General features: G+C 41.7%; 2 pseudogenes, 1 gene segment (V, D, J or C) and 1 further gene; all 4 read left to right on the top strand.

Moving 5' to 3' along the window:
- The window catches only part of Igh (immunoglobulin heavy chain complex), a 2,751,187-nt gene that overhangs the window by 2,378,775 nt on the left and 353,360 nt on the right, over positions 1-19,052 (top strand).
- Gm9517 (predicted gene 9517) lies at positions 116-1,187 on the top strand (annotated as a pseudogene).
- On the top strand, positions 5,379-5,672 carry Ighv5-6 (immunoglobulin heavy variable 5-6). The segment is given in 1 exon segment: positions 5,379-5,672. A coding segment is annotated over 1 exon segment (294 nt).
- On the top strand, positions 17,738-18,215 carry Ighv5-5 (immunoglobulin heavy variable V5-5; annotated as a pseudogene). The gene is given in 2 exon segments: positions 17,738-17,783; positions 17,909-18,215. Coding segments are annotated over 2 exon segments (353 nt in total).

Raw genomic sequence — 19,052 nt, 5'->3', positions numbered from 1 at the left:
GATCATCACTATCCCTAAATCCCATTGAAGTCTAATATCCAAAGAATATAAAGAACTCAAGAAGATAGCCTCCACAAAACCAAATAACTCAATTAAAAATGGACTACAGGTGGTGAGAGACTGACCAAGACCGGAGATGTTTTTAAGCCTGGCCCCGGCGGCATCAGGGGCTGTTGCAGCGGCGACGGAGACACCGGCAGCGGCGGCCACCCGGAGATCCTCGTTCAGGGGGTGAACCCTTCTGCGCCCGCTGAGCCTCGGATCCAGGATGAGAAGACTGTTAGAAGAAGCAGCTAGCTGAACAGCTATAAAATGCCCAAATCTGGGTTCACAAAACCAGTTCAGAGTGAAAATTCTGACAGTGACAGCAGTATGGTGGAGAGGCCATATGGAAGAAAGAGTAAAGACAAGATTGCATCTTACAGCAAAACTTCAAAAATTGACCGAGGTGATATGGGCAAGGAAATGAGAGAGAAACCATCCATGAAACGAAAGCTGCCTTTTACAGTCAGCCCATCGAGAAATGAGGAGCGGGACTCAGACACAGAAAAAGAAGGTCCAGAGAAGAAGAAAACAAAAAAAGAAGCTGGAACTAAGAAGTCCACCCCAGTTAGCATTCTTTTTGGTTATCCACTCTCTGAACGAAAGCAGATGGCACTCCTAATGCAGATGACAGCAAGGGACAACAGCCCAGATTCCACACCAAGTCATCCGTCACAGGCAACGCCAGCCCAGAAGAAAACGCCCAGCTCTTCATCTCGACAGAAAGATAAAATTAATAAAAGAAATGAGCGTGGCGAAACTCCTTTACACATGGCCGCTATTCGAGGAGACGTGAAGCAAGTCAAAGAGTTAATTAGTTTAGGGGCAAACGTCAATGTGAAGGACTTTGCAGGTTGGACCCCTTTGCATGAAGCTTGCAATGTTGGCTATTACGATGTTGCTAAGATACTGATAGCAGCTGGCGCAGACGTTAACACACAAGGACTGGATGATGACACCCCACTCCATGACTCTGCCAGCAGTGGCCATAGAGACATAGTGAAGTTGTTGCTTCGTCATGGCGGGAATCCATTCCAAGCTAATAAACATGGAGAACGGCCAGTGGATGTGGCAGAGACAGAGGAGTTGGAGTTGCTGCTAAAAAGAGAGGTGCCTTTGTCTGGCGATGATGAAAGTTATACAGGAAAAAGTGAATGAAAAAAACAAACAAACATGACAAACGACCGCCAACTAAAAGAATGAGTATGGAATTGATCACCTTGGACAGAGTATTATAAATGTACTCATTGGTCAAGAACTGCTGCCAGCTTGTGGGTAACATGATGAAGGAGCTGTGGGATAAGGATCAGAAGTAATCATGGACTACGTAGTGATGTCTAAGTGACTTCTAAATGTCATCATTCGACTTCTAGAAGAGATGATGCTTACAAAGGGAAGTGCAATCTAAGCATCAAACAAAACCGAAGCATTCGTGAAGAGGAGACAAAAGCAGTCAGTTCAGGAAACTTGAAAAGGCACGTTATGGGGTTGGGGGTGGCTCATCAGGTAAGAGCACGGCTGCTCTTAGCGAGGCCCCAGGTTCTGCACCCAGCACCCACATGGCTATTCCCAACCAATTACAACTCTGGTTTGAGGATAACCAGTATCCTATTATGGCTTCCATGGACTCCAGGAGCACACATGGTGTTAAATACATTCAGGTGGCACACTTGTTGGGGTTCAGGAACTGTCTCACAACCTGACCTCAGTCAGACAGGGATGGTTTATTGAGCATAAGCCCCAGGACTGGTCAACCAGGTCCACGGCCTGATTCGGGAGCTGAACCATGACCCTAAGATCCCACAGGATTTTTAAACCTAAAATCCACAAACATCTGTGCCAAGTTATTTCACCAATCAAGATTTAGGGATAAGGGATTTCCTTGGGAACATGTCTTTGCGGTGCACTTATCCTGCTCCCATTGGTTGGGGTATTCAACTGTGGCAGGAGGCTTGCCTTGTCTGATATCCATGTCCTAACTTGTCAACCAGGATGTCAGTTACTCATGTTCATGTCTCTTTCTGCTGAGTAGGAAGTCAGGTCCCAGGGAGGTCTTGGGAATTTACATTTTACTAGACCACTATTCAAAATGGAAGTCTTATTCCAAATCGTTTCTTATATTGGTGCAGGCATCTCTCATATGTTGGGTCTACCCCAGAGGCAGCTTATACCATAAAAGCTAATACATAGGTGCAGGAAGTGCTGTTGGGTTTTTGCTTTGGGCCCCTTCCCGGGACCAAGGGCCTCTCCTCCTATTGATGACCGACTAGGCCGTCCTCTGCTACATATGCAGCTGGAGCCATGAGTCCTACCATGTGTTTTCTTTGGTTAGTGGTTTAGTCCCAGGGAGCTCTGGGGGGTACTGGTTAGTTCATATTGTTGTTCCTCTTATGGGGCTGCAAACCCCTTCAGTTCCCTGGGTCCTTTCTCTCATTCTTTCTCTTTGGGGACCCTGTGCTCTGTCCAATGGATGACTGTGAGCATCCACTTCTGTATTTGTCAGGCACTGGCAGAGTCTCTCAGGAGACAGCTATATCAGGCTCCTGTCAGCAAGCTCTTGTTGGCATCCACAATAGTGTCTGGGTTTGGTGACTGTATCTGAGATGGATCCTCAGGTGGGGCAGTTTCTGGATGGTCCTTCCTTCAGTCTCTGCTCCACACTTTGTTTCTGTAACTCCTAATAAGATTATTAACTGCAAAGTTAGAGAACTCATGATATATATTTAAATCCTTGGGTTTATAATGATAACTTTAGATATTTTATGTAATAATTAGAGAATGCTAGAGAACCAGTTTTATTTTTTTTAATCAAGCAAATAAGGGGGAAAAATCATTATCTTGCCTAATCCATAGGAATCCTAAAACTGGGGAACTTCTTTGTGTTAGAAAACTATTCAGGTAAATATATAGGGGGAAATGAGTGTGTTTGTGAGCCTGAGTTAATACTATCTAAGCATTAAACATGAACCATTACATGGAGAGAGTAGGGACTGGAGAGATGGGTAAGTAGTTAAGAGCACTGGCTGTTCTTCCAGAGGACCCAGGTTTTATTCCCAGCACCCACATGACAGCTCACAACTGACTGTAACTCCTGTTCCAGGGGATCTGATAATCTCACACGGACATTCATGCAGTCAAAAAACCAAGGTATATAAAAACAAATAAATCCTAAAAAACCGAAAAAAAAATGGACTACAGAGCTAACCGGAGAATTTTCAACAGAGGAATCACCAATGACTGTGAATCACTTAAAGAAATATTCAATATTTGTAGTCACCAGGGAATTGCAAATCAAAACTACCCTGAGATTCTATTTTTTACCAATCAGAATGGTGAAGATAAAAATTTCAATGACAGTGCATGTTGGTGAGGATGTGTACACTTTTGCATTGCTGGTGAGGTTACAAAATGGCACAAACATTCTTGAAAACAATCTGACAGCTCCTCTGAAAATTGTAAATAATTCTACCTGAAGATCCAGCCATACCACTCCTGTGCATATACATAAAATGTGCTCCACCATACCACTAGGAGATATGTGCCAGTATGTCCTTAGCAGCCTTATTTGTTAATAGCCAAAAGATGGATAAAACCCTGATGTGCCTCAAACAAAGATTGTATATAGAAAATATGGGTTCCCTTACACAATGGTATTCTACTCAGCAATTAAAACATGAGAACATCATAAAGTTTTCAGGCAAACAGATCAAATGTAAAAGGATAATCCTGAGGTGACACACCCAAAATGACCTGCATGGGATGTACTCACTGGTAAGTGGATATTAGACTAAAAGTATAGAATACTAATGATAAAATATACAGACCATAAGGAGTTTAATCAAATGGAAAGCCATAGTATGGATTCTTCAATCCAATATATAAGGAGGGACAAAATAATCAGGGGAGGCAGAGGAAGAGAGAGACATTTGGTGGAAATGGGAGAGGAAGGGAGAAAGGCATAAAGGATCAGGTGTGGAGGAGACTGGAAAGCAGCCCAGGGGTCCTGGTAAATGGATTAAATATTCAGCTGAATGGAGGTGGGAGGCAGGGGGAAGCTCTGCAAAGTCCAAGAGACCTGGGATGTGAGAGGCTTCCCAGATGATAATCTTAGCCTTCATGCCTAACAGTTGTAGATAGCCCCTGAAGAGATCACTTCCAATAGATGCAGAGGGCCCTAAGTGGTTGGATGGAGTCCCCCAAATTACCTTCAAAATTGTCAATACTCATAGAAATTAGGACAATGCAAATCAAAACACTCTGAGATTATATCTTATATCTGTACCAATGGTTAAGATCAAAATCTCAAGTGATTGCTTGTGCTGGCAAAGATTCAGAGAAGGAAAAGTCACCCCATGGCTTGTGGGAATGCAAACTCTTACAACATCTTTGGAAGTATATTTGATTGTTACCTGGTATAAAATGGCAAAAAAAAAAAAAAACCAAAAATGGTTGATGGGGGACTAAAAAAGGAAGAAAGGGGAGAACTTTGGGATGCAAAACAAGAAAGTTTGTTGCAAAAGAAATATGTTTCCACTGCAAACCCTGAGTCTCAGACAGAAGGGGACCTGGAATTCTTCAGATACAAAGAATCTCTAAACCCTGAGGACATTCTATCACAAATAAGTAAAATTCAGAAAATTCTGAGTGCTCCCATCACAGAGATGAATCTGCTATGAACAGCTCATAGGTGTGACCCTCTACAAAAGCCATATTATTGAAAAGCCATATTGTGCCCAGACTTTGGAAAGACTGAGCTCATATCCTGAAATACAGTTATGTGTGGTTCTATTTAACTACACATTTACACTAAGGAAACATGGCAGTATGGGAACGAAGCTTGTTCTGTACACATTAACAGAGGGAAACTAAACAAACTATGGTGAATCCCTAACCAAAAGTAAAAAAAAAAAAAAAAAAAAAAAAAAAAAAGTGAAACTACAATATGTTTCAAATGCTGTAACTGAAATCTGGTTTTTTGATGCTTATATCTGGTATCATCAGTGACTTCAGATTTAGTCCAACCCCAGAGCATGGTATAGCAGGAAGACATGCAAATAAGTCTTCTCTGTGCCCATGAAAAACACCTCGGCCCTGACCCTGCAGCTCTGACAGAGGAGGCCGGTCCTGGATTCGATTCCCAGTTCCTCACATTCAGTCAGCACTGAACACGGACCCCTCACCATGAACTTCGGGCTCAGCTTGATTTTCCTTGCCCTTATTTTAAAAGGTAATTTATTGAGAAGAGATGACATCTCTTGTATGCACGTGAGAGAGAAAAATTGTTTTGTTAGTGACAGTTTTCCAACCAGTATTCTCTGTTTGCAGGTGTCCAGTGTGAGGTGCAGCTGGTGGAGTCTGGGGGAGACTTAGTGAAGCCTGGAGGGTCCCTGAAACTCTCCTGTGCAGCCTCTGGATTCACTTTCAGTAGCTATGGCATGTCTTGGGTTCGCCAGACTCCAGACAAGAGGCTGGAGTGGGTCGCAACCATTAGTAGTGGTGGTAGTTACACCTACTATCCAGACAGTGTGAAGGGGCGATTCACCATCTCCAGAGACAATGCCAAGAACACCCTGTACCTGCAAATGAGCAGTCTGAAGTCTGAGGACACAGCCATGTATTACTGTGCAAGACACACAATGAGGAAATGTTACTGTGAGCTCAAACTAAAACCTCCTGCAGAGCACCCAGGACCAGCAGGGGGCGCAGAGAGCACATGGAGTTCTGATTCACAGAAGAGTTACAGCCTGTACAATTAGACCCAATCTTCAACCCACCGTCAAAATATTCGATCCAAAATTGTTCCTGTCTAAAAGTAATTCAAGGACAAAATGGACCAGAGACTGAAGAAATGGCTGACCTGTGACCCTCCAAACTTTGGATCTATCTCATAGGCAGGCACCAAACCCTGACATTTGTCACTGACACTGTATTGTGCTTGCAGACAGGAGCATAGCATGGCTGACCTCTAAGAGGCTCTGCAAGCACCTGAATGAGACAGATGTAAATAGAGTGTACAACTGGATTAAGTTTGAAGACTGCAATGGAAGAGTTAGAGGAAGTAATGAAAAATCTGAAGGGGATAACAACCCCAGAAGAAAACCAACAGTGCCAATTAACCTGGATGCCTGGGAACTCCCAGAGACTAAGCCACAAACCAAAAATCATGCAGGCTGGTCTGAGAATCCTGGCACCCAAGTCTCAAGGAACTGCCTTTTCTTGCCTCAGTGGGAGAAGATGAGCCTAAAGCTTTAGACTTGACACCCCAGGGATGGGCAATACAAAGTTGAGTTTCTTGGGAAAGTGAAGAGGATGGTGGGAGGAGGAATAAATCTGGGAAGTGGGACTGGTTGGGGACAACATATTGGTCCTAAATTTATGAAATAATTATCTAATCGATAAAAAGAGTCCTTGGGGTAATGGAGGGCTAGACCCCTCTGTGCCTAGTTTGTAACTATACAGGGATCCTCTTTAAAGGAATAGGGTGCAAATAGAGTATATGTGTGTGACACTAATCCAGGGGTAAGTGTTTCTGTAAGAACTTTATGAATAAACTTTATTAATAACATCAAAAAGTATAGGTTGTAGCAACCCTTGACCTGTACGAATGTTCATACAACTTTCTATTTCCCTTAATTATATCTGTTTTGCATTCGTTTATTTATTTATTTACTTACTTACTTACTTATGATTTCACTGTGTCTTTCTGTAGTCCTGTATGTGTTTATTTGTCTCTTTATTGCTCTGTTTCTGTCTCTTTCTCTCTGTCTACTATTGTCTCTCTCTGTGTCTCTTTGTCGCCAATTGTGTCTGTGTGTGTGTGTGTCTGTGCATATTGAAATGAGATATCTTCTTCTATCAGTGTACACAACGACTTTGAAATAAAGTCCATCACTGGGCTTGGATATCACTATCTTGTTAGAATGGTTGCCCAAAGTGTCCCAACCATCACACTGTTTCTACATATAATAGGTGGGCTTATTGATTTACTACCAAAACTACCCCATCTGAAGTTATGGATATTAAACACAGATCCTCATGGTGTGATAAGAACTTGAAGCACAGAGCTATATATACAGCCCCACTAAAAATGACTTAAATATAAGATAAACTCTGGCTTGAACAAAACACAGAGCATCACACGAGGCAGAAGTGAATCTCTATGAGGACCAGGATCACATCCCAAAGAACCAAAGAACACTTGAGACTGTGGAACCCTAGAGTCAGGGCTGACACTCAGTAAGATTTCCTTCATAGAGCATGATGTGGGATTCAAGAAGAAATCAGGCAGGGCCTGTGACCCATGAACCAGATGACTTCCAGTCTCTCCATCATCCTCACACAAACCATATGCAAGAGACTCAGCACTGACTCACCTGTGATGCTGGTGACAAAATGTGTGCAAAGCCTCAGAACTGAGACATGAGGCCAATGTACATACCGACACTCAGTGAGCTTCAATTTGCTGCAAACTGCTCCAAAACAACTCAAAGGGTAACTTCTTCTTTTTCTATTTGTACTTGTGATGCCTTGGTAGATATAGTTCCCCATTAATTTAATAGGACAAATCATTTTTCCTTTTAACACATTAATCCCCTTTCCTTCCCCCAAGATTCTAAAATTTTTCTTTAACACTGATGTCTGAGAGATATGGCATAATAGATGTTTGTCTTATTCTGAGTTGTTCCTTATCAAAAGAAATCAGCTGTGGCACTTTGAACCTAAATATAACAATATTTCACAAAGGCATTCTGGGAATATATAGATGGTATTGCTACAAAAGAATAGGAGGATCTATGGCCATACCACCCTTAATGAACCAGATACTATCTAAAAGATTAGGACAGCTGGGCATGTTGGCACAGGCCTTTAATCCCAGCACTAAGGAGGCAGAGGCAGGCAGATTTCTGATTCGAGGCCAGACTGGACTACAAAGTGAGTTCCAAGACAACCAGGGCTATACAGAGAAACCCTGTCTCGAAAAAACAAAACAAAACAAAACAAGAGTAGGAGGGTATTAGATGCGAGGTGATGATGGCCATTCAATCAAACCAGAATGTGACCTGAGAAAAGGTCTAAGTTTGTCAGCTTGTCCTGGAGATGTGTTGCCTGTGATAATAGCATAGCTGGAACTGCAGTACATTGGATTCCTGTGAGTTATGGAGAAATAAAAGGAATAGTCTCTGTTTCCTTTGGTTCATCAAGTTGGCAGTGAGCTAGAAGATGATACTGGGAACCATCACATGTACTTCTACAGAGTTATACTACATTCTACAAGTCAGTCTTGCTTGCCTTCGTTTCTGTTAGGAGCTAAATACAGAATGTTTTTAATGTCTCATAATGTTCTGTGCACACCCATGGGTGCCTAGCCAAGGATAGAAACATGTATCTGATAAGGAAGGAGGATGCTGCAGTGGCCACACTCTGAGATCACCTCCTGCCAAATTATACTAGAGTGTTTTACATAGTCTTGAAAACACTAGGTCAAATATGTTGTCATCCAGATATGAAAACTCTGTGCAACAATTCAGAAATACAGTGGTCAGGACAACTGGTATGTAACACTGTAGTTCCAGCCCACATTAATCTCACATCTTTTCTGTGGTTTCAATAAAGAGCACACATGTTTGGAACACCATCTCCACTTTGTATGCTTATCCTTATGCATCAGACATTTCTTGTAGTTTCCTACCCTGCATAGGTTCCTGTCTTGATTTCTTTTTCTAATGAACAGCAATACAGAAGCGTTGGCCAAATAAACACTTTCACCCCAAGTTGCTTTGCCATAGTGTTTCATCACAGCAGTAGTAACTCCCAGTAAGGCTACTGGTTACCCTGCAAATCTTCTATGTAGATCTTTTGAAGAAGTTCCAGGCTTGGGGTCTTTATCTGACTGTTATCCTGGTTAATTCATGTCCACCAATAGAATATTGTTCTCATTTTCAATAATCATATGAAGTTACCTGTTTATAGGATCTTCCTAAAGCAGAAAACTATATAAAATGCTGCTTACTTTAAGAAAAGTATGTGTCCTTGGAGGTAAATGAAGGAAAGGGTGGAGGATGTTGAGTAATGGAAGACTGGCTAATACAGGAAGGTCACAGAATTGAATGATTCTACACATTTTTAACTCCTCATCAATGAGGTACTTCAAGTTGATTCAGGAGTCCTTGATTCACAGGTGACCCAAAGGACCCCAGCCTCTGTTTCTTGCTCTGCTCCAGTCTCCCGGCTCAGCACAGTTCACTGAGTGACAATCTTTAAGATAGTCTTTCAGGATACAGTTATCATAGTTTTCAAACTCTCTTCATAGAAACAATATAATGAGTTAGATTCCAGTGTGTCATTAATAGGCCCCATGCAATAGGACTTTACTTCATCTGTGGAAAGAAACCACCATGGCCTCATCAAGGCCTCATTTGATGATTAGTGTAGAAAGCGTCCCCAGAGCTTTGCTGGGATGAAAACCCTGGCAAGATGATTAGGGCACTCTCCATCTGACAGGACAATTCTATCAAGGGTTGCTTCCATATAGAGAGAAATCTCCACATCTGCAGTATTTCCCGATTTATCAACAGTTCTTTACTCTGTGTCATACGCATAAAATCTTTTCTCTGTAGAATTTTCAGTACTAAAAACTAACAAGGATGTTGGTCCTGATTTCAGACATAATAAATAAATAAACATCAAATTATACCCCAAACATGAGGAGATGGTTTTCTGTTATGAATTTATTGGCTCTCTAAAAAGTGTTAATTAAGCCAGGCGTGATGGCACATGCCTTTAATCCCAGCACTTGGGAGGCAGAGGCAATCAAATTTCTGAGTTTTAGGCCAACCTGATCTAGAGAGTGATTTCCAGGACAGCCAGGGTTACACAAAAAAACCCTGTCTCCAAAAAGTAACAAAAAGAAAGTGTTAATTAACATCTACACTTTAAGATAATTTGGTGGCTAAGGTTAATAGTCTGAAATACTATATATGAAAGTATGACACCTAAATTGCATGCAGAGAATAAAGCTGAATTCCAAGGAGATTCATGCCTTGTGAATCCATCCCAATCTGATCTCAATCTTCAAACATGTTTGTGCATAATTTACATCTTAATCAGTTGCTGGAAATTAAAAGGACATAAGCTAAACTTTAAAACTCTTTCTATTTAATGTGTCAGAATAGAATATGTGGACTGAAGTTTACATGTGCATAGGATATCATTGTTACAATGATGGTTCAAATATGCACCAGTAGCACAGGTGATGCTTAACTGGAAAAAACTGTGACCAGAGCCAGATGTTGATGTTGGCTGAAAGAACCTAGTGTCCCACATTTGATCAAGCAAAGTGTTATTCAGAGAAGCAGTGCCGGATTTGGGATCCATCTTAATGGATCAGCAACATGAGGAAGATTTGGAAGCCAGATTGATGAAATTACTAGAATCCTGGATCTGAACACACAATAGTAAGTTGAACTTTTCCTTGCAATGCTAAAGATAGTGATAAAGCATCCAGTATCATGTTATACAGGACCCAGCAGAGGATCAGTCTGTTGGTGAAATACAATGAACTGGAAGTAGGTTGGAATATATATATATATATATATATATATATATATATATATATCTCAAAACCAAATATTTAAATTCCTAATTCTTAAGGACTTCACTTTTGACCAAGAACATTTGAAATGGGTTATTGAAGTCTGTGGTGGTTTGAATATGCATGGCCTATAGGAAGTGGAAGTATGGCCTTTTTGTAGTATGTGATGTGTAGCCTTGATGGAGGAAGTACATCACTATATGGTGTTGTGAGAATTGAGATCCTATGTTCAAGTTCTGCCAAGAACAGAAGAGAGTCCCCTCCTGGATATTTGAAACAGATGCAGAGGCCCAAAGCCAAACATTGGGTATATCTCAGGATCTCTTATGGAAGAGTTGGCTGAAGGATTAAAGGCCTTAAAGGGGATAGGAACTTCACAGGAAAACCAAAACTAGTCATCTAACCTAGACTCTAGGGGTCTTTCAAAGGTTGAGTCACCATACAAAAAGGACACAATGGCTAGACCTAGGTCCCTGATACATATATAGCAGATGTGCAGCTTAGACTCCATGTGGATTCCCCATCAACTAGAGCAGGTATTGTCCTTGAAGTTATTGCTTGTCTGTAGAATACATTTCCCAACAGAATTGTCTTGTCTGGCCTCAGTAGGAGAGTATGTTCCAATCCTGGAGAGATTGATATGCCAGGATTGAGAGATTAAGGGTCTCTCACCATCTCAAAGTTCATGGGTATGAGAGTGGAGGGGCAGGGCAGGTTTTCCCCATCTCTGGTTTCCAGCATTTGCACCCCCAGTTTGAGGGGGAGGTCTAGAAATTGGAGGGGGTGCAAACAGTATGAGAAAGCTGACTTTAGTGGTGTTATCACAGGTTGGGATATTGTGAGGGGGAGTGGAGATGAATCCTCCTCCTCCTCAGGAGGCTGTAGCAGGTGCTTGCCCTCCTTTGGGACAGTAGTGCTATGGTCAGTACTGGTCTGTTTCTGACAAATTTATTCTGTGCTGTGACCATTTACTCAAGGGAGGAAGAATTAAGGCTTGCTATGATAGCCTAACGAATCTGGACAAACAAGAGACAGGACGTAACACCTGAGTTACTCTTTTGCTTGCTAGTATAGAAGAACACTATAATCCACAAATTGGGTTCCCACATGTTCTTGGGTGAGATCCAAGGTGCCAGAATTTCAGCCACATTCCAAAGTCCCTCAAGGTATGACAGTTTAGTCTTTTGGCCTTTCCTAACCAAATCATATTTGGAGTTCTTTAACATAAATGGGTAGTTTCCCCATATCACTGCCAGCAAAACAGGTTGAATTTGGACAGACAAGTAAAACTATCACAAACGAGACAGACTATGTGTGCAATCCAAATGTCTTGTGCTTAGAGGGGAAGTTCTGCAGCTTATTAGGCTGTGGCCTTATGCCCACAAATGTCTTCAGATAGGAAAGGGCCATTGGGTGCCAATCCTTAGTTCTTCTGTTTTCTGGGCTGTCAGTTTTTATGTGGAGAATACATGAACCAAATGCAAAGTCATGTATCCTACAAGAACTGACATACACAGACAGACAAGGAATAACAATGAGCTCTCTCATTCACCTAAGGGGGTCTTATAACATAGAACAGAAAGGGGCCAACTTAGCAAGAATTGATCAAAAGGTGGTCACTTAGACCACACCACAATGCAGGAAGGATATCAATGAATGAAGAACAAAGGAAAGGCCAAATCAAGTTTGTTGACACATGACAAAAACCTGTGCTCATAAAACAAGAGATGCGAGCAAAAAGAAGCATTGTAATCATATCGGGTTACATAGGGGCCACTCTTACCCCTGTTCAAGTACCAGATGGTGTTTTAGCCTTAGGCTCCCTCAGTATGTCTTTAGGGGTAGTGGGTAAGAATACACAAAATCAATGACACAGAATCTTTGAGCCAGATGAGAAGTCAAAGCAGACTCCTTTATTGCTATAGTAAAGAATGCCTCTACACCTTCTGCCCATAACACCTCTGCCCATATATGCTCATCTCTATGAGGCAATGGACTACCGGCAGACAGGCTGGTATCCAGTCAAGCTGAGTTCTGAACCCCGATGGTCATAATTCCACTACAGGACAAGGTAGGCATGACATGGTAGGCGTTCCCTCATGCTCCTGGAACTCTGGCCCCTGCCTAAGGTACAACCTCCCACAGCCCCCACAAGAGAAGCATGGTCAGTAGACATGTAAGCAATGTCCCAAGCTTCCAACCTTCAAGCTAAACTCCTCCCCAGTTACCTAGCAACAGTGAAGACCATAAACTTCTCTCACTTCTATCTCCTCTTCCCTTTGTCTTCTTTCCTCTCCTCTCTCTGTCATTCTCTTTCTCTCTAGCCTTCTCTCTCTCTCTCTCTCTCTCTCTCTCTCTCTCTTTCTCTCTCTCTCTCTTTCTCTCTCTCTCTCTCTCTCTCTCTCTCTCTCTCTTCCTCTTATCTCTTTCCCTTGAATTTCTTTTTTTTTTGATGAGCACAGTATAAATTGTTTATTGCATTGTTTCTGAATGTGGCTGTATTCTCTATTGTTCTCTTTCTTTTTTTTCTTTTTTTTTTTAATAGTTTCACACAGAATTCTACATCTACCAAATCCCCATTGTGTACTTTAGTTTTGTCTTGTATTCAGAGGTTCTTTCAGAAAGAATCTTAAAGATGAAATCTGCCTTCCAACTTTTCAAAAATACATATAAAGATAGATGTTACATAGTTCACGGAATAGACAGATATACAGAGATGCATCAATATTTCCTTGGTTCCTCTTGTATATTCATGTTATTTCCTCAACTAAAAAGACTTAGCCACAAAGACATACAATGCGCACTCCATTTAGGAAAATATGGCTATATTTTTTTTTAATTTTTATGATTTTATAATTAGGTATTTTCTTCATTTACAGTTCCAATGCTACCCCAAAAGTCCCCCAACCCTTTCCCCACTCCCCTCCCCCACTCCCACTTCTTGGACCTGGAGTTCCCCTGTACTGAGGCATATAAAATTTGCAAGACCGATGGGCCTCTCTTTCCACTAATGGCCCACAAGGTCATCTTCTGATATATATACAGCTAGATACATATACATACACAAGCTCCAGGGGGTACTGGTTAGTTCATATTGTTGTTCCACCTATAGGGTTGCAGATCCCTTTAGCTCCTTGGGTACTTTCTCTAGCTCCTCCATTGAGGGCCCTGTGATCCATCCAATAGCTGACTGTGAGCATCCACTTCTGTGTTTGCTAGGCCCCGTCATAGCCTCACAAGACAGCTATATCAGGGTCCTTTCAGCAAAACCTTGCTAGTGTGTGCAATGGTGTCAGCATTTGGGGGTTGATTATGGCATGGATCCCCGGATATGGCAGTCTCTAGATGGTCCATCCTTTCGTCTCAGCTCCAATCTTTGTCTCTGTAACTCTTTCCATGGGTGTTTTGTTCCCACTTCTAAGAAGGAGCAAAGTGTCCACACTTTTGTCTTTGTTCCTCTTGAGTTTCATGTGTTTCCCTTGCATTTCTATAATAAACCATAAGGAGTCTCTACTCTACCAAGACCCGCTGCACACTCTGGTCAGTGTTGGGAACTTCTTCCCCTATTCCCTCTCTCCTATAACTCCGGGGCTACAGGGTGTCTCCTTTGGGTCCCGGTTGGGGGCTGTCTCTTCTCAACCCCCTGCCTCATGGGTCAGAGGCCTAAATCTCCATCCAAATCTCCACAAAGCACCTGGTGGTCTCCCCACATCTCCCTGCCCAGAGCACAGGAACTCTGGCCGGACATGACATATTTTTCTTCCCCAACTTCTCCCCAGGCCTCCCCAGGGCCGTCCCTTTATTTTATTCCCCACACATCTCCACATGGCTGCCACCATCCAATTGGCTGCCAAGGTCACACACTCTGTCTTTGTTCTTCTCTGAGTCTCATGCAGGTTTTGTGTTAGTAAATGCAAAAATGCCTGCTGTGCATGCATGAACCATGGCAGGCTGCTAGTCAGAACATGCTGACTTGCTCCAGGATTATAAATCCATCACTGTGATAGCAGGACATGTCCAGAAGACATTATTTAACAACACTCCTCTCCGTGCTCATCCTCTCATGGTCTTTCTACCTCCTCTTTCTTAGTGTTCTCTGAGCCTACATGAAACGTGAACAAAACTGAAAAAAAATCTCTGTGTCAAATACATAATGTGGATTGGGAAGGAAAAAACCAGCCCATGTGTGTGGGCAGGGAAATGCTGGTGCTTTCACAAGAAAATTGTGGTGTGGTGAGAGAAAGTGATGAAAAGAAAGGAAGCATGAGAACTGGGGGGGGGTGGTAACCCCAAGTCTACTGAAAATGCTATGTTGATGGCAAGATATTGTGTCTTGTTACAAAAATTCATTGAGTTCCTAGGTTATTCTCAGTATATAAAAGGGGAGGAATGAAACTAGAATTAAAACACACACACACACACACAAGAGTAGAAAAAAAGAAATAGTCATGAGGTGCCTAGTGAATGAAGAGAAGAAAATGGTGGGGTTAATAGGGATCATAGAAAGAACTGGGGGATGCACACAAATGGGTTTCCTGTAATTATGTCTTCATAGTAATCTCTGCTCAATAATCAGACAGTGACAATGTATGCCTCATTTACAAGCCCTGATGGCCTCTCAGAAGAAAGCATCTCTCTGAAATGAATAAAGTTCAGAAATGTCCTAAGTGTCCCTATCACAGTAAAGTGGTGTTGCTAACGTTTCCAGGAAGCTCAGTCTTTGTCAAATATCCACAACAAAGAGAAGCCATGTCTAGAAAACAGTATACAGAAGAGTTTACAAGCCTATGGAACTCCCCTGTATTTTTTTTATGATGAGGAAATCTGAAAAATGTAAAATGTTGAAAGATTTAAGAGAAGTTATTAGAGTAGTTCATCCAATGAGTCTCTTGCAGCCTGTAATTCTTTTATCTTGTTAGTAAAAACAATCAGGCTCCATAAATTATAAACTATAAAAATTTATTTTATAAATGATAAATATATATATATATGTGTGTGTGTGTAGATAGATAGATAGATAGATAGATAGATAGAGATAGATAGATAGACAGACAGACAGACAGACCAGATAGCTAGATAGATAGATAAATATATGGATTTGATGGTTGCAGCAAATTCTAATGAATTGGTTCCAACAACCCTACTCACATAATACATTCATACAGATTTGATAGATGGAGCTAAGTTTTAAATAAATTATTTTTCTCCCATGGCTTATATATACACCACCAAATTTCTCAAGAATTAAAATGTGATTGCTTTGTATTTTTCTTTTACTGAATGACTATAAAAAGTTATAACATTCTCCATAAATTTACATGAAAAATATTATGTAGTGCAGGTAAAGAAAACAAATTGACCCAAGAATGGTGTATATTCATTACTAAGCAACTTTTTAGATTCACAAAGTGTGGGTAAACAAGGTAATTTTTTCAATCAGTTTTTTTTAAAACTGGCAGGCAGCAATGCAGAGTTACAATGAGAGGATTAATTATTTTATTGTGTATTTTAAAATAAATCTTACAAAAATATTAATAGAATCACAAATTTATACCTTTGTATAAAAACAATCACTCATTTACTTTAAGAAACAGAACTCACATCTACTCATCAATCATTTTATTAAGTCATATTACAAAGCTGAGTGCTAACATGGGTATAAGAAAACCATAACCTTATTCACCAGCCCAGCGTCAAAAAGAAAAAAAACAGTCATATCAGCTGGTGCTTCAAGAGTTCTTGTTCCTTGACCTTAAAAAAATCCCTAGCTTAACTATTAATTTTTTTCAAAACTTCTAATTATTCCCTTAGATAAATGTTTGTGCTAACCACTGAGACACCTCCCATGAGTTCTGAAGCAGTGTGTTATTCCTCATGCATGGCCCTTTTGTAGAGCTCTGTGTGTAGGGGAAGTAGGGGGGGGGGGCAGTGTCCAGCCAGAGTTCCTGTGCTCTGGGCAGGCAGACATGAGAGGACAACCGAACACTTTCCACTCGGCCTTGGGTGGACATCAGGCTGTGTGAAGTTATTGACCCCACATGGTGGGGGTGGACAAGGGGCAGCCCCTGGTACCAGGAGCCCCAGGGCTACACTCTCGGCCCTGGATATACAAGAAGAGGGTAGAGGGAGAGAGGCTCCCACACAGGCAAGAGTCCTTAGTCTGGTCTGTGGCTGGAGCAGGGGAATTCCTTCTGATTGGAGATTAGGCACAGCTGATTAGGGGAAAGCCTATCCCATCATCCAAGCACAATAGACTTTGAGGAACAGAGACAGTCTATGCTATTATAGCTTTATGGTAGAAAGGCAGGGAGAAAGGAGAGAATGTGGAAAGAGAGAAAGAGACTGGCCATGGCCAAGAGGAGGGAAGGGGGAAAGAGAGAGAAACAGGAAAAGCTAGAAAGTAAGAGGGGAGAGAGAGAGAGAGAGAGAGAGAGAGAGAGAGAGAGAGAGAGAGAGAGAAGTGGGGCCAAGCAGCCCCTTTTCTAGTGAGCTTATCATCTCACAGTTGATAGGTAACTGGGGAGGAGTTTATCCTGAAGGTCAGAAGCTTGGGACCTTGTGTATGTGACTACTAACCACAGCTTCTCCTGTCGGGCTGTGGGAGCAGTAACTTTGACAGGAGACAGGCATCCAGGAGACATGAGGGAACACCTTCTGTCCCACATAGGTGGGAACGGTTGTACCAGGGTTCAGAACTCAACTCCACTGGAGACCAGCCTATGTGTGCATAGCCCATTGCCCTACAGCCCTTGACATTCTACAGAGTTCCAGGACTGGTAGAGATACAAAATAGCTAGGATCACACAGAGAAACACTGGCTTGACAATAAAACTTCCAAAACAAATATAAATGAATAAATACACAAATTGTAGCAAGTGAACTCACACTAAATCCATCAAAACTTGCACAGGATGGCTGTCTCCTTAACGTTAAGATCTGCTTCTATTAATGTCATTCAGAAGAAAAGATTATGCACAAACCAAACAAAAACAATAAGCCCAAAAGGTAAAGACTCCAATTGTAAGTAATAGACCCACAGTCTCTGAGGCCTGCCTGTGCAGGTCCTCACATTTAGTAATCAGCACTGAATGCAGACCACTCCTCATGGACTTTGGGCTCAGCTTTGTTTTCCTTGTCCTTATTTTAAAATGTAATTCGTAGAAATGAGATCCTGCCAGTATTGTGTACATGAGAAATAGAAAAATTGGTTTTCTTTCCTCTATTTTGTTTTCTTTTGTTAGTGACAGTTTCCAAATCAGCATTCTCTGCTTTGAGGTGTCAAGTGTGAGGTGAAGCTGGTGGAGTCTGTGGGAGGGTTAGAGCAGCCTGGAGGGTCCCTGAAACTCTCCTGTGCAGCCTCTGGAGTCACTGTCAGTGAGTACTGAATGACCTGGGTCCTTCAGGCTCCAAAGAAGGAGCTGGAAAGGGTGGCAATAATTTTTAATGGTGGAGGTAGCACCTATTATCCAGAAACCATGAAGGGCCAATTCACCATCTGCAGAGATGATGCCAAAAACATACTTTACCTAGAAATAAACACTCTGTGGTCTGAGTACACACACACACACACACATACACACACACACACACACACACACACACACACACATATATCACACACACACACACACACACACACACACACACACACACACACACACACATATATATATATATATATATATATATATATATATATATATATATATATATATATATAAGGTTGAGTAAGTGGACTTAAACTGATGCCATCACAGCTTGCATGGGATGGATATTCCACAGTGTTAAGAACTGTCATCATCACTGTCAATCAGAAGACAATGATTATGCACAACAAAACAAGAAACCCAAAAGCAGAGGACTCCAATTACGAGCAACAGAACCAGACCCACAGTCTCGGGAGTCTGACTGTACAGTTGGATCCAACCCTTTCCTCTCTACCCTGGGATTTACATCACCAAGCCATGGAGAAAAGCTCTACAATATCTGTTCTGTATGGTGGTCAACACCTCAAAGCACAGGTAACCATATTCATGCCGGCCTTCTGCTACAGTTCTTGCCATAATGTTAACTATTTCAGCCTCTTTTGTACCCCAGTTAACGAAACTCAAGACTAGCTGCCTGTTACTGCTTATTCTGAATTATTATGTACAGGTGACCTCCCATCCTTCACCAATGAAATAATCATATTTAGGAATTTGAGGTTTTATGAAATATAAGCTCAGGGGAGAGAAAGAAAGCACACTACATAGAGATATAGACTGACATAAATCAAGACTTGCATAAGCTAGTCCGCAAGTACCATGTCCCTACGTGGAAAGGAGTATCTTCTGAGCCTAGTGAGATGAGATCCAAATAAAAACTCCTGGGTCTATTTAGATAAACATGTGAGATCAATGGACTAAATGCCTGGGCTGGT

The sequence above is a fragment of the Mus musculus genome, chromosome 12, assembly GCF_000001635.26.
Source record: "Mus musculus strain C57BL/6J chromosome 12, GRCm38.p6 C57BL/6J".
In the NCBI taxonomy this organism is placed as follows: domain Eukaryota; kingdom Metazoa; phylum Chordata; class Mammalia; order Rodentia; family Muridae; genus Mus; species Mus musculus.
This window is presented reverse-complemented; position numbering and strand designations above follow the sequence as displayed.